The sequence below is a fragment of the Ricinus communis genome, chromosome 3 (genome assembly GCF_019578655.1).
Source record: "Ricinus communis isolate WT05 ecotype wild-type chromosome 3, ASM1957865v1, whole genome shotgun sequence".
NCBI classification, from domain to species: domain Eukaryota; kingdom Viridiplantae; phylum Streptophyta; class Magnoliopsida; order Malpighiales; family Euphorbiaceae; genus Ricinus; species Ricinus communis.
In genome coordinates, this window is record NC_063258.1 from 24738690 (window position 1) to 24765566 (window position 26877).

The following is a 26877-nucleotide window of genomic DNA, read 5'->3' on the forward strand; positions in this document are numbered from 1 at the left end:
CTCTATTGTCTATAGACTAATAGCAGTAATACTAACTGAATAAACCAAAACAGAAAACATGTAGTACGTCACAAATTGAATTAAATATTGATATATAGCATTATAAATATAATATTTAATAAAATATAATAATATATTAATATTTAATTAAATTGATCTATGGATGTGACCTCACAACTATCAGGTGGTGGATTGGGTTATTTAATATTGGGCTGGGCTTTGAAAAGCTTAGAGAACGACTTTTGTACGTGTAGGTCTCATTTTATCTATTCTACATTCGTAGACCCCACTTCATTAATTGTGCTTCCCCTCGCAAACTACCAAGTACCAATCCTCCCTTCTCCCTCCTTTTCCCCGAACCAAAGTAACCATGTCCACTCACTTCGACCTCCATGGCCTCACCTCTAACCCCCCCACCATCACCGCCACCCTTCCTTCCCCACCACTACCACTACCACCACCCTCCTCCTCCACTCCTCTCCACCGCTCCTACCCTCACCCGCCGCTCCCTCCTCCTCTCCACTTCCCTCACCACTCTCTCGCCAACAGTACCACAACCTGACACCACAATAACAGACCGTGTTTATATGGACTTCTCCCTCTGTCCTAACTACTTCCGCCCTGACCGTACTCTCTCCGACACCGTATCCTCCCTATGTACAGAATCCACCCCTCTCGGCCGCGTAATCCTCGGCCTCTACGGCCGGCTAGTCCCGCTCACTGTCTCTAACTTCAAGACTATGTGTACTTCCTCTTCATATAAAAACACTCTTGTTCATAAAATCTTCCCAGGTCAGTTTTTTCTTGCAGGACGTCAAGGAAGGAGGGATAAAGGTGAGGTTAGAGTGCCTTTGGAGCTGGTAAGGAATACAGAGACTGTTGATTCTAAGGCGTTTAAGCTTACGCATTCAAGGCCAGGGATTGTTTCTTTGTGTTTATCTGAGAATGATGATGAGGATGACGTTAAGCTTGATCCTAATTATAGGAATGTTGAGTTCTTGATTACTACTGGACCTGGTCCTTCTCCTCAGTTGGATAGTAAGAACATTGTGTTTGGTGTTGTTCTGGAAGGTCAGTTTATTAGTTTTCCTGTCTAATTATTTTATGTTTATAATTATCTAGAGGTAGTATCATACCATTAAACAAGTATTTTATATTGCCAATGTAGGTGGGCATTAATTATTTGATGATAAAATTATTGCAGTTTTGCTAAATGTGAGAGAGGGGAAAAGGAATAATAGAGTGCTTCAAATGAGTCCTAGCTAGTTCAACCATTTTAGCAAGTGAAGTATAATACCATTTTAATATAGAAAATAGAAACATGCCCCATGTCATGATTCCTGTTTTGGATATTATTGTTAATGATTATAAGCTCTAGAATAGCATTGAACAAATACAAAATTCATTCAGAGTTTGGGATTCATAGAACCATCTAGCCTTTAACTTTTAGTTCCATTTTTCTTACTCTAGTTTTTGCTGGTGATTGATAATTAATATGATGTGTGTATAGATAACTGAAATCTGTTTATAGTACAAAAATTGAAGTGTTATAAATAGGCTGGAGTCAGTTTCATGCCAATGCCGAACTCACTGTGTTTGATTTATAAGCTAGTGAAGTGACTTATTTGATCCAAGCTGAAAGTAAAGTAATTAATCTTCTTCTTCCAATATAAACTCAAGTTATAGTTTGTGTTTTCTTGAAAGCATCATGATAATGACTCTTACTAACAGATGCAATCTTCAGTCTTTGATGAGAGAACATGCTCTGTTTTCTTTATGGTCATTTTCTCATGGTCTCATTCATTTCACACAATTATTATGGGGAACTTGCTGTAGGTAGATTACATTTGATAAATTTAGGCTTTATCCTCTCGATGACCAACTTTTTAAGCGTGCATTCTCTTGAATCAATCACAGAAATAGAATTGAATTAACGTTTATTGTTGAGTTCTGGCATTTGTTAGTTAACTTGTGTTTCTGTTATTGGCACATTAAGACTGAGCCATTATCATTTGCTTTAAGAGAAATGTGAGCTGCATTTTCTGTCAAAGGCATTAAAAGTATTATGTCTTGATGATTTCTATGATACAAATACAAAGAGTCTTATATAGGCAAAATAGAAAGGACTAAAAAGAGCCAAGAGCGTATAAATGGGATGGTAAGGGTTTCTTCTAACTTAATTAAGGTCTAGATTTCTAATCTTGAATATACAACTGTGTTAAAACTCTTAAGGGAATGTTTTGCCACCCTTAAAGGTCCTATCCGGTATTACTCTACATTAACTCTAAATGTATGTATTAAAAAAGAACTAAAAAAGGATATTCTCTGCAACTATACAAAATATTTATTAGCTAAATAGTAAACTAACCTCTTCATCTATACAGAAATAATTACTAACAGAATAAGAAACTAATCTATACAGCTAGTACCTAATTTATAGGTCCTAGAATCTTGCGTTGACCGTAATTTATGGGATTTCCAACACTTTTTTATTAATTAATTCATGCTAGAATTTAAACTCGAGACCTCACAGTTCTGAACTGTGAGACGATTCCAATATCAATTGAGCTACAATCTATTAGTATGAGTTAGACATTGTCACGAGTTAGTTACGGAGTTTAGAATTAAAATAAGAGCTTTAATAGGGTTAATATGTTAAATACAGTCCATTTTACATAATTCTAGTGGTTTTTAGCTACAACAAGCTGGCCAAAGGGACTTTAAATTCATATTCAGTTGTCCTGCAATTGTGCTCTTACAAAGTTATATTAATTAGAAGGGACAAGAGTCAAGAGCAAGTACTAGTAACTTGTATATCCATTACATGTGATTATAATGAGGCATTTTGATTCAAGGCTAAAAGTAAACCATTTAGAAAGAGCAGCTATATCCCGACTGATCTTCTAAACCCCAAAAAGGGTTTTGTATGTAGTAGCTGATTTGAGTTGCAGAAACACAAATTTTGACACAATTGGCAAGTGGGTTTTTGTTTCTATGCTATTATTAACAAGATTCACAGAAACTTCGGTTAGATTATGTGCAAGCCTTCGTGCAATGATGAAATTGTATTGCTGAACTATTGTTTGAATCCCAATGCAGGACTGGATGTTGTGACGGCCATAGCTTCCATCCCAACATACAAACCATCAGAAAGAATCAGGCAATTCAATGATTTGGCATCATTTCTTGGAGATGAAAGAGCACAAAACGCTCGTTCAAGTTGGAACAGGCCCCTTAAGACTGTTTTCATCAGTGACTGTGGAGAGCTCAATGTGACAAAGCCTTCTCTTTCTCCTCCTAGCCTACCTTAATTCCATTATTCATTAATTCAGGTTCCTTAAGATACTTCCATGTTTATTTATCCCGTTTTAACTTATTAAATGTTCATTGAAATGAGATCCTTTTTCTTTTTTATTTTTTTGGTACCATATGTAATTAAAGAATCATGAAATTTAAATACCACAAAATACATTTAAATTCTTGATTAATCATGAAAGTTAAACTGTTTATCTTATTAAAGAATAACAATCACTAACTAAGTTGGGTAGCGCATAGATGCGCTTTGGATATACTTATATGACTTTGTAATTATCTGGTTAAAATATATGTCTTTATTTATATACTAAATTGATAGATAATTAATACAGTTATTTTTTAAATAATTAATTATATATCAATCAATTCAATATTAAAGTATAAAACACTTGTATATCCTACTTTGCTATTCGTTGCAGCGATAATATTGACTTATTAGTTGTGTTGAGCCTCTTTTGGTCACATCAGTAATATTCATAACTAATGAGGTACGCTTAAAGTTCTAACATTTTGTAATTTGTTCTTATTTGGGCGTCACTTTGCCTCTAGTTTTGTTGGGAGTAGTCATTATAGTTTGGGCAGTTCAGTTTTCAGATTGTATGGTCCGAACAGTTGAGTCTGAAGATCTGATTATCACCTTAAACACTTCAAACCCAACTCCTTTTGTCTAGATTGGTCCCATATGAGCTGCATTTATTTGTGCAAATTCATTATGAACCGCAAGAAATTGCTACCATATTAATCTTATCATTAAATATATTATTAAAAAATATTCTTCCATTAAAAAAATAATAGTCTTTTTTCCTTTCTTTACGTCTCAAATTATTTTTCATTTTAGTAAATAATTGTTAAATATATTATTTATTTATTAACATAAATATAATTATATGTAATTAATTTTTAATTTTCATACTTTATACTTTAAAGTTACAGTTTCTATAGAAAATCTAATAAGAGTATTTTAGAGAAATTGTGATAAAAATTAATGAGATTAACTAAAAATATCTACATTTTTATTTTATGTGTAAATTGAATTATGTTTTTAAAACAAAGGGTGTATATAACATACTTTTTTAATCAATAACTACAATGTAATATCTAGAAAATACTAGAAATTTAACTAGATTTTAATTAATCATTAAATTAATAATCAAAATCTATATAAGACACCTTTTTTTTTTTGTTAGGACCATATATTTATTATTTTCAAATATATTATACATTATTTAAAAACTTATATTTGTTTTCATTTTATACATACTAAACCAAGCAAAATAGTCTATTTAAATAACCAAAGATCATAATACACCACATCAGCAACAATGATTTTAAATTTTTATAAATTTTGAGAAAAAGTAAAAGAGAAGCAATATATTAATGTATCGATAAATTATTAATTTATAAATTAGATGGGTCTTTGAAATTGTTAAACAATATATTATATTATAACACTAACGAGTTATTAATTTAGCATGCGGGTAGACCTAGCTAAAGTGTCGATTAAACTGCAAATATTATTGGTTAAATTCAAAATCGCTCCTAGTCAACAATTTAAGTTTATGTTTATATTTGATCCGCTTATTAAAAATATTAAATGTTAATTAAATTAATTAACTTAATTATCAATTACCATCACATTTATAATTTTTTATTTTTTATAAATATCATATTTACTTAATCGTGAAATAAATATTAAATATAAAGCCGAATATTCTCTTTAATTCTTTTTATTTTATCCAAAAAAAAAACAAAAAAAATTCAATCAATTCCATCAATTTTTTAAGTAAATTATCAAACAATACCATCTGAAATCTCGTGAAAATATACAATGAAATCAAAATTCTTAATTAAGCACATAAAATAGTCAAAAGTTATAATTTGAAGTCGAATAACACATTAAATAACTATTTCAAACCTCAAGAATAATTCATATCTCTAAGACATATCAAATTTGAAGATTCATTAACATAAAATATTTAGTTCACGATAATAGAAATGGGATATAAATGAATTTTAAATCTTTCAATCATATAAGTTTTCATATTATAATAAAAAATTATCTCATTAAAAATCTAAATTAGTAGGTGCTATTCCATCAATATTTAATATCTCTAATATAATATTCCAAAAGAAATAAAGGATATTTTGTATTGAAAATCATAGCATAAGAGAGGAGGGGAAATGGAAAAACCAATTTGAAACTCTCACCCTCCAATCTCCATGGACCACTTTAGCACTAAATGAGGCATCAATTCAAGCTGTTTCTTTCTCTCCAATTTTTCCTAAACCAAAAATAATAAAACAATAATAATAGTAAAATATTGAAAAAAAATCCCAATGGACCATTTGTTCGTCAGCCTCCAGACAGAGTAAGATGATAGGGCCCACATCACCTTATCAAAAAGGGACCACACTCTCTGTTCACGACACCCAGAAAATAAGATTTAGAAAAAATTAGACCAACGAAAGAGAGTCAAATGCTGACGTGGGTCCCCCTGGTCCCCACTGCGGGTACACGTGTCGGGATATGAGTCCTCCGATGCTGTCCCGACAAGTGGTCCATGAAAGGTGGGATCGACACGTGTACCTCGTAAAACAAATGATGTATGTTGCTGCCTGAACTGCATGCAAGTGGCTAAGAGAAAGGGGCAGGAAGTGAGTGAGCGGCGGGGGAGCGTCCGCCGTGACTTACAGGAAGGCATGACCTGCCAACGCCGTAAGTAGTGGTGGTGGAAGTGGCCGAGTTTCGCCGCTGTGGTTTTCGTGTGGTGGTGCACTGATCTACTATAAATTTATAACGTTTTCTTTTTTTCTTTTTCCCTTTCTTTTCGGAACTAAAATCAAAGTAATGATGATGTTAAGCAAAAATTGTCATTTATTAGGTACTATTGTTTTTGCCTTCAAAACTGTGTCTTTTTCTTTGCTTGTTTTCAAAATTAAGCAAAATTTTCCTTTTTCAATTATTGAAACAATGCTTTTATGTAATAATAATAACAAAAAACAGCATGATTTTAGTCTAGGTGTTGGAAAATAAATAAATTTGAATTTTTTTTTTCTTTCTTTACTAATTCTAGTTTTTGGAGTCTCTTTTGAAAAAATATAGTTATTATATTTTCTTTTAAAAAAATTTAGATTCCAAAATACAATTATTATTATTATTATTATATATATAAATAAAAGAGAAAAACAAAAACAAAATCAAGTGGAATAGAATTAAGAGACTCAATGTGATGGTGCTATATGAAATTAGTGTAAAGTATTGTGTACTATTAACATATTTATGTTCTTAGTATAATTAATGTTTTCATAATTAGATGTTGTGTATTAAATCTACTTATATTTATTTTAATAATGTTTTGATAATTTAAAGCATATATTGCAAATCTACATATAAAAAAATTATTATTATTATTATTATAATATATATATATGTTTGAGTGGATAAAAACTTGATTTTTTCTTTTTTATTAATTAGTCTCCAACCCAATTCAATATCTATAAAAAAATTATCTTAATATTTTAAAAAACATAGGACTTTTGGGTACTATATAAAACCCAACAAAATAGATAAATTTTTAAGCCTCTTAACTGTTTTAATTATTTTAATTAGAAGGCTCTATAGTTATATTATTTAAGGTGTAAGATTTTACAGATAGCTACTAAAACAAAAAAAAAAAAAAAAAAGTTGATCCTTTTGCATTACTATTGGCTTATTAATAACAACAAAAATCTTGATTTATTTATATACAACTTGGTGAATATTTAATAAATGTCTTAAGATTTTTATATTATAGATAGGAAACTATCTGAAACCAAATTGATATATTAATGTGGTTGCTCCACTGGGTAACCTTATTCATTTGGAACCTAAACACTAAGTTAATTGTTAAGTAAAGTAAATAAAGACAACTGAAAAAGATTACCTAAGTCTTGATGTGTTTTCCACCTATACAAATTATCTACATATTTAAATATTTAGTCTTTTAATAGATAATAATAATTTATATAAATATATTAATAAATCAAACTAATAAGTTAATTTTCGAAATAATAATGATTATCTTAAAGATAGTATATTAATTGTAGAAAAAATATTAACTAATTACTATTTAAGAAAACTAAAAATTCTGTGAAAAGAATCCTACAAGTATTAGGCTTCATCTTGATATTGTCATCTCTGCTGTATATTAAGTTTTATTATGTGTTTATTATTATTAAAAATCAGCTTTTAGTGAATTTTTTGAATAAAGACGTCGAATTCTAATTTCTAGAATTAAAAAAGCATATGATTTTAAAATATTACAATATTTTTATTGTATATATTTTTGTTATTAGTTAAATTTTATATTTTATTTTTAAATAAAAAAATATTTTATTTTTAATTTTTTTAAATTAAAAATTATCTATAATTAAAATAATAGCAACATTCCAATGGATGATTAGTAAAAATATAAAAATTGAGCCATAACAATTTTTGAAAACTTGCTAAAGATTTCGACAGACATGGAAATTTTAACAAATAAATATAGTGATAAACTGTATTTTTTAATACTAACTTATATAAATGTAAGTAGTATTTAAACTAATAAGTTATTTAAAATAATGATTTTATCCTATAAAAAAATTTAATTATACAAAATAATTAATTATATTATATTTTTAAAAAATACATATAAGATATTAAGAAAATAAAAAATCATTAAATATTAAAATCATATTAGGAAAAATTATGCCATTTATTAAGTTTGATTATATGTGTTAGACTTATTATTAGCTAAATATATATATATATATATATATATATATATATATATATATTAATCCTTTTTTCAAAAAATATAGTAACAAAAGTAACTCAGCTATTGATTGTGCTGTACACGGAGACTAAGCAGTTTTAATTAAATGTTTAAGCATCAGACAAATCATCAATTAACAAAAGTAATTAACATCCCTAAACAAACACGTGTCCTCAAATCACACGCTTCAATTACCCACCAAAAGTCTGTTGTTTTCTTTTTCCATTCTCTCTCTCTCTCTCTCTCTTTCTCCATTTTTCTTCTTCCTTTCTTTGTCAACACCTAAACAGAAGACACAAATTTCTCTGCAAAACCTCCATAAGAAACCAAACTAACACCTGCGCCAATACAAAAGCTACAATTTGTTCAACTGGGTCGTTATTAGTTTTCTGAATGCTGTGTTAAAAAGGATAAAAAAGAAAGTTTCTTGCTTGTATGCAAAAGAAATGGCTTTTCAAGATCATATTACACAACAAGAAATATCTTTTCAAACACCACTCTCAGCCTCCGCTTCCTCCTCCGCTTCTGCCGGTCCTACGTGGCTTAGCAAAGCAGTACTCATGAGAAACGACGATGTCTTGGGTCGGAACCGAAGTCACAAAAACGACAATAATGGTGGCCAAGAAGAGTTTTTTGATGGTAGTGAGGATAATAATAACTGGGAGAGAGCTAAAAGTAAAGCGGAGATATTGGGACATCCGTTATATGAACAGTTATTGGCGGCGCATGTGGCCTGTTTAAGAATAGCGACACCAGTTGACCAGTTGGCCAGGATTGATACACAGTTAGCTCAATCTCAAGAAGTTGTGGCTAAGTATTCTGTTCTTGGTAATGGTCAAGTTATTGATGAGAAAGAGCTTGATCAGTTCATGGTTAGTGACTCCATTAGTGTCTGTTTTTCTTTTTTCCTTTTTTGCGTTCTTCTGTTTTGTCTGTTTGGTATCCTTTTGTGGTTTCTGTGCGCTGTCTTTTTTGTTTAATTCTGGTTTCCTTTGTTGTGTTTTTTTCTTAATTACAAGTTTTATTGAATATATGTTTCGATTTTGTGCTAATGTTATGATGGTGTGATTTTTCATGGGCTCTTTATGAGTTTTTTATTTTCCGTTTCTTAAAAGAAAAAATTATTTTAGAAAAATGATTTTCTTAAGTTTGGTTTTTTCAATTTGAATGATTAAGAAATCGATTTTTGTTTGTTGTCTTAGGAACTGAGAAATGAAATGCAATTTTTCTTGTAGAGTAGTAGTATTATTATGACTATGGCGTGATTTCTTTGGCTTTTAGTGTCATTCTTGCGAGAAAACTTTTTGTTTATTGATGTACTTTATTAAATTCCAAGTTTGAAATGAAAGTTAGACCTTCCTCTGCTCTTGCCATTTCCTTGTTCACAGATTTGTCCGTTTTGGAAAGTGGGTTAAGAAGAAGGTTCTTTTGATTGTATGCGATATGATAGTTGATAAAAAGCCTATAGGTTCTTTAGTTTGTTGTAATGGTACTTGTGATGTGAATCAGAATGTCCTAGTTGTGGCATTATTAAAGGAATCAATTGTGCTGTTCTATTTCCCACATATAATTGAACTTTTGAGGTGCTTTAGAGAATCTGATGTTGCCAGTTTTTACTCCACTTGCTACATGAATTAGTCCTGAATATGTTGTTGAATGTGTTCTGGAGTTAAAAGAAAAATCTTAAATTTCTTCTGACTTGCTTAGTCTTATAGACCTCCAAACAACTTGGATTGATTTCCTTGCTTACACATATGGTGCTTCGCATCTTGCCTTTTGTATTTTAAATCTGCAGAGTTGGATAATCTGAAAAGTGAATTATTCCGCTGAGTAATGTAAAACTAATCATATTTTTCAATAATCAAAACTTAAAAGCACTAAATGCACTACTCACACAAACTTGGCATTCCTTGGAGCCCTAAAAGGAGTTTAATGGCATGGTTTGTAGGAGAATGAGTGTTATTTATATCCTTTCAGAACTTGCATAATTATCTTCTGCCCTTTTTCTTCTTAAAAAAGAATTACTTAGAATACAAGTTGATGCTTTAGAATACGAGTTGATGCTCTCATGGTGAATAGACATATATGCAATAAAGTTTCTTTTGCCAAACCATCTTGCAAAACCAACTTTAAATGACTAAAAGGTAATTTTATCTGAGAAAATGCAGTTCCCTGGATTACTTCCTAGATAGATTTTGGGATTCTTCGGCATTGATTCCTCCTCACTTCTTTTTACGACAAATCATTATTGTAGTGGTTTCTGTAATGATAAATGATAGAAAGAACGAGAGTATCTTGATTAATTTGAGAACAGAATAATAGAATGAGTATATCTCAAGTAAATTGAGAATAGAATGTATATCTCCTAAAATATTATCTTTAATGAAGCTTTGCCATGATGTTTCTTCTGAAGGCTGTTCCTAAAGTATAAGTTGATTTGATACTTCAACATTTACCAATGCCAGGCGAGCATCATATTTATAGCTAATGCATTCAAAAGAATTAACGGTTTAGAATTGTTTTTATGAGTTCCCATTGAAAGGGACCTTCCACTTCATACCATAATTGATTGATTAAGAAACATTTGTCAATCTTTTCTCAATGCTTGCTTTCACAAAAACTCTCATGTGGGCCAAGTTTACTCCACCAGGGCCACCTATCACACTTGTGCTATATGACAAGGGATGCCACTTATCTTTCCAAATAATTTTTCTTTTTCCTGGAGAAAAAGAAAAGAAGAAAAAAGAGGAGCTAGAGAGAGCAAAAATCTGTTAAGTGGATTACTTGATGCATTCTTTTAATTGTTTCTTTTTTTTTTTTTCATTTCCTCCCATGTTTTGAATGTACAAGACTTATGATTGCATCTTAAGTGGATTTTTTGAAAAAAATATAGTGTTTTCTCAGAATTAAGTTTCATGGTAAATTTTTGTACAACCAAATTCATTTTAATATTGGGTAGCATTGAATTGTTTATGTGGTACGTGGTTTAACCTGGTTTCCTGCTTCACAAGGGGGTGGCCGATTTCCATGTTAGCCTTTAGCTTGACTTTTCCTAAATGTGTGGAATGAGTGTTGATTTCGTTTATCATGACTTGACAATAACTGTTGGTAACAATAAATGTGCAAAGCATAAAAAATCCATCCTATTCTCTAATTAACAGTGGCACTATGTACGTCTTTCAAATTCAATATATTTGGATTAATGTTGTTTCATTGCAAGTATGCATACAACACTATAGTTAATAGTTTTTGAGATATAACTAGTGCCATTACATATCACATGTACACATGTTAGATGTTCATATTTGATAATTCCTTAGAAAGAAATCCTTATTTCAGCGTAAGATAAGTTGGTGGGGTCATATGGTGATGAAGGTGAACTTTTACTGATCACTTTCACATCTTAGCTGCCATTTTAATCATGCAGTATTTGACATGGTTTGCAGTATGGCATGTCTATAGTAGTAAAACTGTTTGTTTCCCTCAAATTCAATGATTTGCGAGTTGCATAAAAAGCAGTATTTTCATGATGTAGTCAATTACACAGATATTTGTTTGATGTAATCAATTATGTCATTTTTCCCTTTCTTCTAACTCAAATGCTTATATGTTATCAGTTCTTTTTTTTTTTTTTTGTCTTTTCTACTGAATTTTCATTATTCCCTTCCACCTTGTTTTTTTCCTTCTTTGTAGACACATTATGTTCTATTACTCTGTTCCTTTAAAGACCAATTGCAACAACATGTCCGAGTTCATGCTATGGAGGCAGTAATGGCTTGCTGGGAGCTCGAACAATCTCTGCAAAGCTTGACAGGTGTTCTTCTCTGACCCTTCTCCTCTGAAAACAAAAGTTAGAGATAAAAGAAGGTCTTCTTTGCTGGATATTGGCAAAGAATATAACTTTGTTCTAGGAATGTTCGGGAATAATGCTGCTTCTTTCTGGTTGACCATATTTTGCTTTCATCACACTTAATGCCTGTTTGCATGAGTATTTAGATATCGTTTAGTTTTCTTGCCTCTGTCATTATTTTTCTTGATCCTTCCTGTATAAACGTTTCCTTTACTAAGATGCTTGCATTCCTATCCAAAATATAGCACATTTCACTTGGCTTTTTAGTTGAATATACTTCATATGCTGTTTTCAACATTAACATTCAAGTTTTTGTGGCAATGAAGGAGTGGAGACAATATTGGAGGGTTCAAAACATGATTCTGAAGAAGTTATAGGGCAAGTCTGAATGTCCCCACTTCAAAAAATAAAGGATATTAGCAAGTTTTGGGTGTTTGTATATGGGTTATGAGGACAGGACAATAAAATTGTGTGAAATACTAAAAATAGATGGAGAATGCAAGTTGTTAGTCTAAAAATCAATGGGAGAAAAGTCGGATGGAAGAGGGAACTAAAAAGACTTGAATTGTTTGCTAGTTATGAAAGGAACACGATTTATCAAAAGGGTAACTTTGCAAAGAAGGATTAATAAATAGGTCAAGTAATCTGAGTTTTAGTTTTCTTGTGGTTATGTGCTGAATAAAATATGGGCTACTATTAGAAAAAAGGTTGATGGTTATGGATTTTAATAATGTGTACTTTTGAGTTTAATCGTTTATTTCAACATTAATTTTTGTTTTCGGTGATCAATAAGCTATGGAATCACGCCTGTAGCCGATCATCGTAGCTAGATGTGCATCATCTGCTCAGAAAGACGGATAATGACTAATCCATGGATTGGGGTCAGCCTACCTCGCATTTTGAACCGTTAATACTTCTCATACATATATACTAACACACACGTGCACATATTATATATGGCTGGTAACAAAATGGATCGAATTGTCCTCTCTTCTTGAGAAGATCTTCCATTATATAGGCGAGACTGCCATCTATACAAGGAAACTACAGCTGTACATGCTAATTACATAGAGTGATCCTAGGAAGCTATGTATGGTAAGCTAAATCTCATCTCCTATTTATAAAATTATGAGTGATCCTAGAAAGCTATGTATGGTAAGCTAAATCTTTTCCCCTATTTATAAGAATATTTACAGCCTAAATTAATGGCTTAATTACATAAGCAATTTAGTTGTTGACCCCATTTATGGCTTTCCATTGATAGCTGGGGGGAGACTCGGTTAAGTTTTTGTGGATTTCTGAACGTAACCTGACATGATTCATTATCGCCGGCCTTCTTGACAATTGAAACAAAATCCTGTATCTGCTGAAGATTTGAGTTTATTTTTAAGATATAATGGTTAGATCTGGAGTTTGTCTATAGTTAGTGTACTAGTTGGTTTTCATAAAAGCAGACACATCATTCCCCTCATTTCATTAAAACAATGCTTTTCTTTCATAGAATTACTGAGCATCAATTCGATGGAGGCAGGTAATGCCTAAGTGCTACTAGCTATGCAGTGGCATTTGAGTTCATTATTGGTTGCAATTTGTTTATTGGCCTACCACATTTCCAGTCTTTTCCAATTTGAGCCATGCTAAACAAATTTATCTGTATCTAAACAATATGTTCTTATTCATGGACATTTTGAATTTCTAGGATTATAGTTTCTTGAATGATTCAGTTAAAGATCTTGTGCTCGTCTTCATTTCGCCCTTTAGCAGTGTAGGTGCATTTACTGCATGTCAGAATCAGATTGGAGTTGCTAAGCTTAGAATATAAAAATGGTGTATGACAGGTGCATCCTTGGGTGAAGGCACAGGTGCAACAATGTCCGACGATGATGATGATCAGGCAGATAGTGACGCCAACTTGTATGATGGAAGTCTGGAGGGGCTAGATTGCATGGGGTTTGGTCCTCTTGTGCCCACTGAAACTGAGAGGTCCTTGATGGAGCATGTGAGAAAAGAATTAAAGCATGAGCTGAAACAGGTAAAAATCCATTAATTTTTTTCGTTTATTCAAACCAGGGGCAAAGGTGCCGCAAACACTAGGCTAAAATCAATCTAGGAAGAGCAACCTCAGCAGTATCCCTTAGCATGATGTCAATAGCACCTGCTGGTAGATCAGCAAAATACTGAATTCCAAAAGGAAGAGACCCCCCCAAAATAATGCTTCTGATCAGCCATTAAGTTGCCTGCCTGCCCACCTTTTTTGCCAAAAGATTTTGTTCCTTTCTAGAGTTTGATTCGCATTTGCTTGCCTTGGATGATAATTTACCACCACCTAGAATCATTTGGGGACAACCAAACTGCCATATAAAAGATAAACCAACTGAAATTCCCTGTAAGATTGCATATATATCTTTCTTGGAAAAATGGTATAGCTGAGCAGCTTTTTCCTCCATAGGATTACAAAGAGAAGATTGTGGACATAAGAGAAGAAATTCTCCGTAAGAGAAGGGCTGGAAAATTGCCAGGAGATACCACCTCCCTCTTAAAAGCATGGTGGCAATCGCATGCCAAGTGGCCATATCCAACTGTAAGTATGATGTGATATCTCAAGCATATTCTGGTTTAACCGTGTTTTTCTTTCAGTACTTCCTCAAATTCTTGGTTTCCTTTATTTGTTTAAGGAGGAAGACAAAGCAAGGTTGGTGCAGGAAACAGGCTTGCAGTTGAAGCAGATAAATAACTGGTTCATAAACCAAAGGAAAAGGAATTGGCATAGCAGCCCTTCAGGATCTACTATTAAGAGCAAGCGCAAGAAGTAAGCTTACTAATGTCATAAGTTTCATCTGTTCAAATTTGGTTCCTTTTAGGACCTTTTTGCCAATTGTAATTGACAAAAACAAAAATGCAGGTGATAACAGTTTGTCCTCATCTGAAGCAATTCACCATCAGAGCACTCAAGGGATATTTGCAAGGAGAAAGACTTGATTGATAAGAATAGATTAGAAGTTCTGTTTGGATATATCCTCATACAGTAAAGTAAATCCTAGTAAGAGTGGCTGCTCTTCATTTACTAGAGATAAATTAAACTTCGTACACCTTTTGATTCTAGTTGACAGGTATATAGTTGAAGATATGCCGAGGCATATGATGCCCTAGTTTTAAAATATTAGCAGATTAGATTGGGGAACAGTTTTAGTTTAGCTAGCTTCTTTCTGCCACAGGCCTGTAATAGTTTTGCAGTATTTGGTATATGCTTATATTTGTGATGAGAACAGCTGCAAAATATTGGTTTATAATGCAAGTATTTGTTTTACATTCTAAACTGTTTGATCAGAATTTTGTTTACCAGAATTGTGTAGGGGGGTATGTCTAAGATAGATAGATAGTGTGAGCTTGTCATGCTAGCTTTATTTTAACTTATATCTATTCATATGAATGTGTGGTTTAACAGGTGTTAGTTAGATAAGCTTGTTATTGAGCAAATGAGCCATTGCTCTATACTTCTAAGCTGAGTGATTCTTATGCTCACTTTTTGCTTATCCACAAGATGACAAGATAATTGGCATCATAAAGTTTCAGGCTCTGCGTGTTTGATCCTGCAGAACCATGAAAAGGGAGGACAGATATTAGTTTCTGCACCTCCAGGTTTATCTGCCTGTCAAAGAAAAAACACAAAATCCCTAGTCAACCTCAAAAAGCGAAAAAAAAAAGAGGTCGTCAGGATTATTTAGAAATCCCCCGTAAGATCCTGTCTACGCTAGGCAATTTGATGGGTTTAATACACACTTTACAGGCGAACCTTATCCTTTCACCCAACTTGTAGAAAAGGAAATAGATGTAGAAGAAGAGAAGTTTGGATATAAATTATCATTTCCTCTTTCCATCTTAATATAAACTTTGGCCCTTTGCAAGAAAAATCAATTGGATTTAGGAGGAAGAAGCAGCTGCACGATTGTCTCGCCAAAAAAAGGTTTACAGAAGTGACTTCCCAATATTCCTTGAAATTTCCATGCTTGCATTAAACAATTCTTCCTCCAAGTTCGTTGCATAACTAGGGTCCATTTGCTGGCGTCTCCATGACTCTGCCTTTTCCGGAAATCTCTAAGATAGTATGTCGGAATGTAAAATTCTAAGCTCCATCATGAAGACATAAGTTTCACAAAAATCTTAATAAGATTGTCAAATTATTGAACTTCTAATCTCTAAGGACAAATACACTATCTGGTTGCTTTTCTCAAATTCACTTTTAAAAACATTATCTACTTTTTTCAGAAAATAATTCCGAAAATACATAAAAATAGAATAATTCTATTTGTTTCATGAAAAATATTTTTAAATTTTCCTGTGTTTAGAATGATTAAAAGGAAATCTTTTCTATTACGTCTTTAGAATAAAAATGATTTTCTCTTTTACAAAAAAAAAAAAAAAAAAAAATTCCTTCACTCTTTCCCTATCTTTAATGATTTTCAGAATTGCAGCCAAATATAGAAAAATAAATTATTTTCTAAAAAGATATTTTTCATGAATCAAACGAAATTGAGGTTTTTCAACCTAAATATCAAACCAACCAATGACTAGAAATTTATTTTTAATTTGTTTTATTCTGGAATATTTTAATTCAATTTAACATTTGATTCCCTAAAAAATCTTCCAAGTAACTCTCCATAATAAATTAATATGTTTTTGTTTTGTTAATTTATTCCTCAAAATATTAATAACAGCTTCCTGAAACTTGTACAATTAAATATGCATTCTGAATAACGTTTCTAATATTCTAATCTTGAGTGTCCCTGAAGATTTATCCAACTAGTATTTTGATTTGAATAATCAAATTTCTTGGTCTAGACTTTGACAACAGTTTGAAAATGACTGCATCCACCATTGTTGTAGTAACATGATGAACCAACCCTGTAACTTCTTATAACATTGCATCCACATTTCATATCGTATAAGGCCAAACTCTTTAGCTTAAAGAATAATGAAATTTAAGCAATTTTCATAATGTATGATTCATTTAAACCAAAAGACCAACCTATAACAAGGCAAGAAAAAGAAAAAGAAAAAGCTAATGGTGATCGCCAATTCCGTTTACATACTGATTTAATGAAGAAATGAAGGATTAACAACAACTGTAAATCTAGAAACATGAACAATCACTCACAACCCATTTTGACGTTGTTGATCAGCAGAAGGAGGAACAGAAAACCTTGAAGAGAAAATAGGAACAAGCAAATCATCTTCTTCCCTGTCACCGTCAAAGTTGAGAGCATAGCTTTCTGGGTCATATTGGAACTGATTATTGTTATTCTTATGTCTCTTCATTTTCTTGATATATGCACTAATCTTTCTGATGAAAGTCTTCCATCTCGGCCCTGCAACTACTTCTGAAACCTCCTTCACTTTCTTCAGTTTCTTTACCACCCATGTTTCTCTTTGCTCTCCCAATAAATGTCCGTGTTCATTCCCATGGTTTTGTTCCCATCTGAAGGAGAAGAAATGAAAGCAGTTGCACCCACTGGTTGAGTAGTCATCAAGATGATCAAGGCCTTCTTGTTCGTGCTCCATTATTGGCGAGTAAGGGGTGCCTACGAAGGTTTCTTTTTGTTGGGTTCTAGCCATTATAGAAAGAGAGAGAGAGAAAGAGAACAGAGAGTAGAGATGAAGTGAAATTGGAGAAAGGAAGAAAGGGGCTTAATAAGGATAAAGCATTAGAAGGGAAGTTGAAGAGAAGAAGAGAGGAAGTGCCAAAGAATTGAAGAATTGCTTCAATTTGCATATGGAGAAATAGTCATCTAGATGATGACACTGCTAAATTGAAAGTCCAATTAGATTGGACCACTTATTGGAGTAATGAAAAGTTTGACATTGTATAAACCATTCCAATGCTGACTTGGCTGTGCGTGATTGGGCTGTTAAAAACAACTTGGGAACCAAGCTGTGAAATTATGGAAAGAGAGTTATAGTCTAGAAAGGAAAAATGAAAGGCAGCAAGCAGGATTGACCAGTCATCAGGCACAGGTTTTGCCGGCGAAAGGATAAAAGGCCAAATGAACATTGTTCCCTTAGATTTTGAATTTTTATTATTGAGTTTAATTTTTTAATTTTTGATACTTTAATTTATCTTTTTATGATATTTTAATTTTTTTATATATTTTTTGATTCAATATGTCTATATATATTATACGAAAGTGTTTAATTATTATTAAAAAGTAAAGTTTAGATAAATATTAATTAAATTAAAAATTAAAAATATTTAAATATTAAACAAAACACAGATATTTGTTAAATAAAATCGAAAATTATACTGTTGAAGTGCTAAATATGTATTTAGCAAAGGATAAATAATAAGAATTAGCCAAAGTTTATAAATTTTAATTGTAAAATCTCTTATGTTTCTTTAATAGTGCATATGGATAATAGATGACGAATTAACTATGAAACAAAATCTAAAGTTTTAACATTAAAAAATAAATCAAGGCCTTCCAACAATTAATATAAATTTATTTGGTTAAAAGTCCATATAAAGATACTTATATTTATTTTTTTTAATTATTTGCTAATTTTGTTGATTAAATATTATGGGTATTTTGTTTCATTTTCTTTTATGAGAGTTCTTTTGTTTTTTTAGGGAAATTTATTTGTATTTTGTCATAAGAGTTAGAACGAGTTTGATAATAGCATTTAAAATATCAGACTTTTTTAAAGATTCGTCAGATGACAATGAAATCAATTTGTGACTTAATATAACTATTGAGTAGAACGTGTTTCTTGTCGATGCGCTAAATGCAGCCAAGATGCCGTCAATGTAATTAATAAAATTTAGAAAAAAATTCATCTTTATAATAAGATTAATAAACATTTCTTAAATATAATTATATTTATTTATCTACTAAACGTTGTACTTATTAATTATTTTTAATAAAATGCTCCTTTTATTTCAAAAGAAAGTAACAAAATAGTAGAAACACGCGGTACCTTAAACGAGTGAGCTAGCGGCAACACGCCTGCCGTGCGTGTACCAGCGCTATAACCATTCCCTTACAAGCTCTTTTATTTTTTATGTTTTTTATACAACAAGAATCAAGAAGAATGTACTTGGTCCAAACAAAATGAAAGCAAGAAACTTCTAAGACCTAAAGAATTAAAAAAGAAAAACATGAAAGCCCCTTTATTTATTTATTTATTTATTGTAATAGTGCTACAGGATAACACTGTCAGACAGGTTTCAATTGTAAAACAGGTTTGTTGATATATTTTGGGTTTACTATTACTCAGGTACCTCTCTTTCAGGGCAAATACTATGTTGATGAATACATTTTATTTTAACAACTCTCTCTTCCGGACATTACCTCAATTGAGGTTATCACTGCATAAATGAGTTCTTAGGGCTTGAAAAGTATGGCATCTTCCGCTGTAGTTCGATGGTTTTAAGGAGAGAGTTTCAGCTGATGATTTATTTTTGCATCAATGCAAACATGCTTTCAGAACATTGCGCTGTGTCCTTGCGATAAATACAATTGAAATGAGATGGTAAAAGAATGTGTCCATAATTGATTCTATTTCTTCAGTAAGTTAGAATGAAACATACAAATGTGATTATATAGAGCTGATGGATTAAAAATTGCAATATAATAAAACAAAACCAGAAACAGGTAAAACCTAACCAATTCACATATTCTACAGACCGACTCCTAGTAATTTAAAAAAAAAAAATTAATAAATTAATAAATATTAAGAAAAATTAAGACCCTCCCCTTACTCTAATTTTAGCAAAATAAATCACACATTTTTATACAGCCCAGAGGAGTAGCACGCGGCAAGAACAGAAGCCAAGACATACATGAACAGCCTCAGATCAGTGTTGAACCTGGGGCTGTTGCTGCGTTGGGTTATGACCCTTGGGAGGAATTTTTGATGCCATTGCACGTAACTCGTTTGCAATTTCAGTGAAGTTTGGTCTCTCAGATGGCTCTGATGACCAGCACCTCTCCATTAATGATTTCCATTCTGGGTCACAAGATTCAGGCACTGCTGGCCGCAATGTATTGCTTACAATACCACCTGAATACAAGCAGAGCAATGATCAGCTGAGGCATTGTTCTGTAACATTAATAAAAACAATAACATTCACAGAACAAATAATAATGTTACCTATGATAGCCCCATAGTGCAAGTCTGCATATGGTTCTTCCCCAGTTAGGAGTTCCCACAGCACAATACCAAATGAAAACACATCGACCTATAGTAAACAAGAGACAGATAAAACATAATCTAGTCAGCTGACAGGAGACAGTACCTTTTGAAAATATATAGAAAGACAAAAGAATGCACAGACCTTCTCAGAGACAAGACTACTGCTGCCATTGAGAAGCTCCGGCGCCATCCATGGAAGAGTTCCCCGAACACCACCTGATATAAGTGTTTGACATTTCACCTTGGACAGGCCCAAATCACCAACCTGGTACAAAAGCAGAACAGAGAACTGAACTGGTTGCCAAATTTAATATGTTGTTACTAATAATATTAGAACTACATACTGACAACTACAAGTTCAAAGGCTTAACCAATTATTCCAACCACATTTGCTCATTTCATAGCATAATCTATACACTATATGCAGTATGATTTGGAAATGGAGAATTGTTGCCAACAGGAGATGCCAACTTAAAGAACTTCCCAAAAGCAATATATGTCTGCTATGACTTCTATTAGTGACAAAAGAACAGGTTCCTTAAAATTCAGGAACAATAATGTACACAATAATCTCATATATCAGAATTAGGAAAGATAAATAGAAGGTTGAAGTTTTACCACATGTCCAGAATTAGAGAAAGAGCATGAAAGAGAAGAAGGAAACAGCAACTGCCATAAAAAATTCACATGCAAATTGGAGGAATGAAATTCAACAATTAACTCACATAATGAAATGACAAGACCAAAAACTCAACTCCATTAAATTAATTGTTCAATTCCATATATTGCTCAGAAGCCTCAAAAAGTACATGCTTGATATCTAGTGCCTAATTTTGAAGATAGAATTCTCAAAGATAACTAGTAATGGGTTTGACATTAAGGTGCAACACAAGTACACATGTAAATATGCTGTGATGCTGCATGCATAGATGTTGAAATAAATGTTTTTCCAGCAACTCTAAACCAAGGTTTAAGGTATGTTCCGTCCAACCTCAAGTTCAAGATTACAATATCAACTTCTGTAATATTTAGTTTTTAACATCTTAGCCTGAAGCTTAGATAAGTTGAGATGCACAAAAGTCCCCACAACTTCAATCTTTTAGATATTCTTAATAAGGATTTTCCAGGTAAATCCCAATTTCAAAAAGGACCAGCAATAATCTAAACTTTCTCCCTTATAAATTTAGCAATGTGGCATAAGTTTTACAAAAATTTCAGGTTGCCATTGGCTTAATTTTCTCTTGTCAGTGAGATAGAGCATAAAAAAAGGAGCACATTCCCAGTACAGGTGCGCGCTTGTAAGAAGTTCATCATGGAAAAGGTAAATAAACCAATCTAAGTTATAACATTTCATTATGTCTATTAACCAACCTTGCAAATTGGACGGTGAGGATCTCGAAGATTCACAAGTAAATTGTCACTCTTCAAATCAAAGTGTACTATGTTTTTTCCATGCAAGTATTCCATCCCAAAGGCCACATCCATGGCAATCAGCAGTCGCTTGCGCTTGTCAAGGCTCCTGGTAACAATCATTTATCTCATCAAATTTAATCATTTGAAAAATGATGCAATTGTAAAAACGAAATTAATGATTGAGAAAAATGAGACAAAGATAAAAAGAATAAAAAAAAGAGAAAAACCTTTCATTCTTCTGCAAAGCATTTCTTAAAGAACCATTAACCATGTATTCTGTCACTGTTGCTACAGAACCTCCAGGACCATCGAGCACAACACCATAGAAAGCTACCACATTTGGATGGTGCAAGTCAGCGAGCTTAATTGCTTCATTCCAGAAATCTTCTATCTGAAATTATGAAATACCAGCAAAATGTAAATTTAATGGCAAAGCAAGTCATAGGAAAAAGAGAATACTGTAGGGACAAAAAAAAGTGTTAAATCAGCTGGAGTGGAAAAAACCGAACCATGCGATCTTGTTCAGAAGGTTTCCCAGCAAAACACCTATCATTGATCCGCTTAATTGCAACATCAGTACCCCTCCACTTCCCGTGATATACAGTACCAAAGGTGCCAGAACCCAATTCTTGCAGTTCTTCAAGGTCAATGTTTTTTATAATCTGCCAAAAGAGCATATCCTTAACATAGACGAACACAAATAGCCACAGGAACCAAATAAAACAAATATTTCCACCTGCAACCGCCCAATGCCTTCTGATACTGGAAATCCAAAATTCAACTTTTCTGGCAGTTTATTCTTAACATCCTGAGTTAATCAAGTAAAAGAGAAGATGGTGGAAAGGGCAATCAGATGAGGGGAAAAAGAAAAAATAAAAAGAAACATAGAAAACCAATAGTAAGGAAAATGATAAAAACAAACATGTGTACATGGAGACATCCAAAAGAAAAAAGAATGAGCACCTCAAACTTAGCTTCATGCTGCATTTCTACATCTTTATTTGAAACTTCCTTGTGTTGACTCGCTTCATAAGCTGATTCATTTCTTTCATGGACCAATGAATCAGGATTAGTAGTAGCCGATGAGAAAACAGAGGCAGCTACATCCTCAGCAACAGCCCGAAGTTCTTGCTTGATGTGTTCCTCAGCTGAGCCTTTAACAGCATAACAAAAAGTCAAAAACCAATAAATTATCATTTTTCTTCTTTTTTTTTTGGGCATCGATGCTTATCTAGATTCACAAACAAACACACACACGCACAAAAGCATAAAATGTAACTACTTCAGACCTTTTGATGATGGAACTTGCTCTGAATGAATATCCTTCTTCGTATTCCACAGTGTCTGGGAAGATGCATCGCCCAGCAATCCATCACTAGTTAGTTCTCCAGCATTGCTTTGGTTTTCGCAGAAAAGATCCTTAGTTCCATAGGCTTCTTTTTTAGTCAGAATTTTGCTGGGCCTAGGAGGAGGAAGATGAGCATCATGCCTTAAAGTCCAAGGATCCTGATTGCTGAATAGTGAATTTGAGGAATCCTGAATATCTCCAAGTCTACCAGATGATGCAACAGAAGATGGCACATTAGATGCAGCTTCCATTTCAGGAAGACCAATATTTGGTTGTAATCGTGAAGCATCATTTTTCCATCCAACAACAGGGGGAATTCTATCCAGTGCATAGCCTGGCTCAAAACCTGAGGGTGCAGGGTTTCCATAACTAAACTCATCAGAATCCAAGAGATGAACTCCAATCTTTGATTGTGGATATGATCCTTGGTTACCTGAAATAGGCAGTTGTGTAACCTCATATGAATCCATCAGTCGAGTATTATACACATAAGAACCTTCAATTGAGGTAGGCAGCACTTCAGTCTGCTTGACATGATTTGAGTCAATAAGCACCTGAGGTTTGTTATAGGTAGTATCCAGAAGTACATCCCTCCCAGCTATCTGCTGGGCTCTGTGATCCAAGATCTCTTCCTTTCTCAATTTATCAGCAGGGGACTTACTCTGCTCATTATTAGCAATAATTTCTGTGGGGCACATCCGGAGAGTTTCCATCATCCCATCAATTGGCCTTAGCTGGTCATATGATACACAGGAATCTACAACATCTTCTTTGGGAACAACATGAGGCAGCTTACCAGAGTATTCTAGTGGCAACTCATGCCCCAAATTCTCAGAAGCTTGAATTACACCTGGAAAATGAGGGAAATCACCAATATTATGTTTGTGTAGAGCCTCCTCATTAAAATGGCATTGGCCTGGGACCACATGCTGCTGGATGGTATCTTCTAGGTGAGATTGAGGAATTGCATCTATGTATCCTGGTCCACCCATCACACTATGTGAAACTGCAGTCTTGGATTGATCGGAATTGCCAATTTTCTGCCCAGCAGTTCTTCTCTCATTGTCATGAATGGAATCTAGATTTTGGGAGAAAACAACCCCCTCAGATTGTTGCAATCCGAGTTGATGATCAACAAGGCTAAAGGCAGTGGATCTAGCCCCAGAACCCTGTTCAACAATGCCATCCCCCAATATTCCACCTACCATACCGCTGCTGAAAGGTTGAGTTTTCATAGTATCTCCCAAAAGGAGACTATGATGAACTGAGTGTGAATCAGGTAAAGGGCTTACACCACTCTCTCTGGGGTCCTGTACTGAAGGATCAGAATGTGCATGAGGCAATGCTTTCTGACACATGATACAGTCATCCAATCTCTGAACATTCTCAGGAAAAACTGCCTGTTGGCGAGATACTGATCCATCAGAGAAGACAATATGCCCTCTCTGTGGAACTGGATGCCAGCTATAGCCTCCTCCAATAATTGCAGGCGGAAGCTGGGCCTGATAAGCACTGTAGCTTTGGTCAACAGGAAGCTGAAGGATCCTTGTTCCAAATGTATTTTCATCAGAATAACGTTCCACATGATTTTGTTGGGGTTGTACCAATGGCTGAACCATGGTTGGCCTTATAGCAACATGAGAAGATGCAGCTGTCATTGTCATGTGCACTGCGGGAATAAATGGATGAGCAGCAACACCAGGATTATTGTCGCGAATCTGCTGTTGGGAAAATACAGATCCGGCAGGTCCCAATAATTGAGCATTTGGAAATCTCATATGAGCAGGAAAATGCATGTAATCTGCATGATTTGTGATTTCCTGGCGAGGGTCTGCATAAGCCTGAAACTGTGGTGCAGGTGGTGGAATACCTATTCCAGCTTGCTGGAAATCATATCCCAAGTGCTGTTGTGGTACAGTAACAGGTATAGATCTCTCAAATTCAACCTCAGGTTGAGACGATAGAGATTGGGGAGGACCAGACTTAACCATGGGAATGCCCATAGACACTGCAGATGGATCAGCATGAACTTGAGGATTAGGTTCCACTGGCAAAAAATTTGGGTTATTGTCGTGAGGAGTCATCTGATTCCCGCTAGAGGAGAACATGGAGGTTGCTGATGCCCCACTCACTTCCACCTGACCAGGACCTGAGTTATCAACAGCTTCCGTCCCGCTAAAGTCGGAGTTCTGAGTTGAAGTTGCACTTGTTATACTCTCCTTCCTAGCAATACCACTGCCAGCTCCTTCCATAATCCCATTTACAGCATCAACATATCTCTGTCCACTATCATGTAAATCCCCAAATTGTACCAAACCAGTTGCATCAAGCTCCGTAGCCGAGAATAGAAACACCCTTAGCTTAGCTGACCCATCCCTCTGAACCAATTTCTCATACTCATCCATCATATTATCAAGATCATCAGCACAAGAAACTGATACCAGAGCATCAAGATCCTCATCAGGAAGCTGGTATTTGATAACCACAGGTTGCCCGTAAGTATCCATCATCTTCTGCACTAACTCATTAAAGCTCACATCTCTCCTCACACCAATTATCCTTGTTTGTCCTCCAACATATCTCAACATACCATCACTTGGCCTAGGTAAGATTTTTCCCCCAAAACTACACAAAAATTTAACCTTCTTCCCCGGCACTGAATCATCCCCACCCTCTTCACTCCCATGATCAACCCCACTGCCACTACCATGGCTCCCCAAATTAGGATTATAACCAAATGCCACACTTGCTGACTCACTAATCCCATTAGCATCAACCCTATTGCCTAAATGGGGAGAACCACCCAACCCAGTTACCATATCATTAGCTGCGTGATCGACAGCATTAGTAACAACCCTATTCCCCAAATTGGGGCTATAACTAAACCCAGCACCTGTGGTATTCACACCAGCCACACTTACACTCCCAACCGGCACAGTCAATCGTGGGGCCCACCCTGGTGCAGGATTCCCATATGCTAAGCCTACAAAACCTGTAGCATCAGATAGATTTGCAGGGTAAAATACCGGTATCGACCCATCTGGGTGGGCAAAAATTTCAGGGTTTCTATTAGTTGCTGTTGTTGCAATAGAAGGAGCACCAGTAGCAGTGGAAGCCACCGCTATTGCTGACGTGGCGGCAATGCGGGGCTCTTCAGGTATGGTTCTAGCAACATTAATTGGCCTTAGATCCTTTGGGATATAGTTCTGATCAAATGCCATAAATGGGTATTTAATTGAGCAAAAGAATTTAATCTACAGAGGAAACAAATAAACAAACAAACAAACAAAGCTAGGGTTTTTATGGGTTTTTGTTCCTATACATTCACTCCCTTAACTCCAAAACCTATGATAAACCCATCTCCGGTCACCCAAAGCACGCAGAGAAGATAAGTCCGAAATCACAGATAAAAAGAAAAAGGGCAAAAATAAGTACCAGATTTGAACCGTAACACCCCCGATATATACACACATAAGAAAAACAATTAAGAAACAGAGAAAGAAATTCAAATAAATAGCAAGAGATAGAGAGAGACACAGATAGAGGAATTAACTGAGTCGGTGCTCAAAGAGAGCTCGAGAGGTGGGGCTCCTGATGAATCTTTTTCTCTCTTCTCTCTCTCTCTCTCTCTCTCTGTATCTATCTTTAATTTTATTCAAGAAATATTATTTTCCTGTTGGGTTTTTCATTTACCAAGTGGCTTATAGTTTATTATAGAATCTATATTCATTCGATGTTTATAATTTCTTTTTTCTTTTCTCTTTTTTGGGGACGAGGTATTCTTTGTCTGGAATTGGAGGCTGGTCGTTTTGTTTTTCTTCGATTTTCTTGGGTTTTAAGGAATGAGAGAGGAGAAAAACAGAAGAAAAGGGCCAAGGCACGTGGACACTTTCATGCAAAATTAAAAAATTTGATTTATGAGTCAAGAGATTTTGCTATCTTTTTTTGTTATTTTGTTTTGGCAAGTT

At 33.9% G+C, this 26877-nt stretch overlaps 4 protein-coding genes across 5 annotated transcripts; 2 read left to right on the forward strand and 2 right to left on the reverse strand.

The window, feature by feature from the left end:
* The first annotated feature begins 301 nt into the window (after positions 1–301).
* Positions 302–3488, forward strand: LOC8262862 (peptidyl-prolyl cis-trans isomerase CYP28, chloroplastic). The gene is made up of 2 exons (XM_002523504.4): positions 302–1071; positions 3100–3488. Exons 1-2 carry the CDS (start codon positions 393–395, stop codon positions 3309–3311), a joined length of 891 nt encoding a protein of 296 aa, XP_002523550.2. The 5' UTR covers positions 302–392; the 3' UTR covers positions 3312–3488.
* A 4856-nt stretch (positions 3489–8344) lies between these two features.
* Positions 8345–15277, forward strand: LOC8262863 (homeobox protein knotted-1-like 3). Its single transcript, XM_015721994.3, has 6 exons — positions 8345–8983; positions 11805–11925; positions 13800–13993; positions 14411–14542; positions 14637–14770; positions 14864–15277. The coding sequence occupies exons 1-6, from the start codon at positions 8558–8560 to the stop codon at positions 14865–14867; spliced, it is 1011 nt and encodes a 336-aa protein (XP_015577480.1). The 5' UTR covers positions 8345–8557; the 3' UTR covers positions 14868–15277.
* Positions 15278–16939: 1662 nt separating this feature from the next.
* Positions 16940–17709, reverse strand: LOC8262864. Its single transcript, XM_002523506.4, has one exon. It carries the CDS (start codon positions 17572–17574, stop codon positions 17113–17115), a length of 462 nt encoding a protein of 153 aa, XP_002523552.1. The 5' UTR covers positions 17575–17709; the 3' UTR covers positions 16940–17112.
* A 1856-nt stretch (positions 17710–19565) lies between these two features.
* On the reverse strand, positions 19566–26848 carry LOC8262865. 2 transcript variants are annotated; one of them, XM_048371697.1, is made up of 10 exons: positions 26463–26844; positions 22851–25901; positions 22525–22715; positions 22298–22369; positions 22071–22223; positions 21789–21952; positions 21520–21667; positions 20291–20413; positions 20107–20194; positions 19566–20016 (listed from the first exon to the last, which is right to left on the reverse strand). In XM_048371697.1, the coding sequence occupies exons 2-10, from the start codon at positions 25726–25728 to the stop codon at positions 19811–19813; spliced, it is 4023 nt and encodes a 1340-aa protein (XP_048227654.1). In that variant the 5' UTR covers positions 25729–25901; positions 26463–26844; the 3' UTR covers positions 19566–19810. The 2 variants fall into 2 exon arrangements, with proteins under 2 accessions (XP_048227654.1, XP_015577461.2); XM_015721975.3 differs by having other exon boundaries at positions 22851–26848.
* Between the last annotated feature and the right edge of the window lie 29 nt (positions 26849–26877).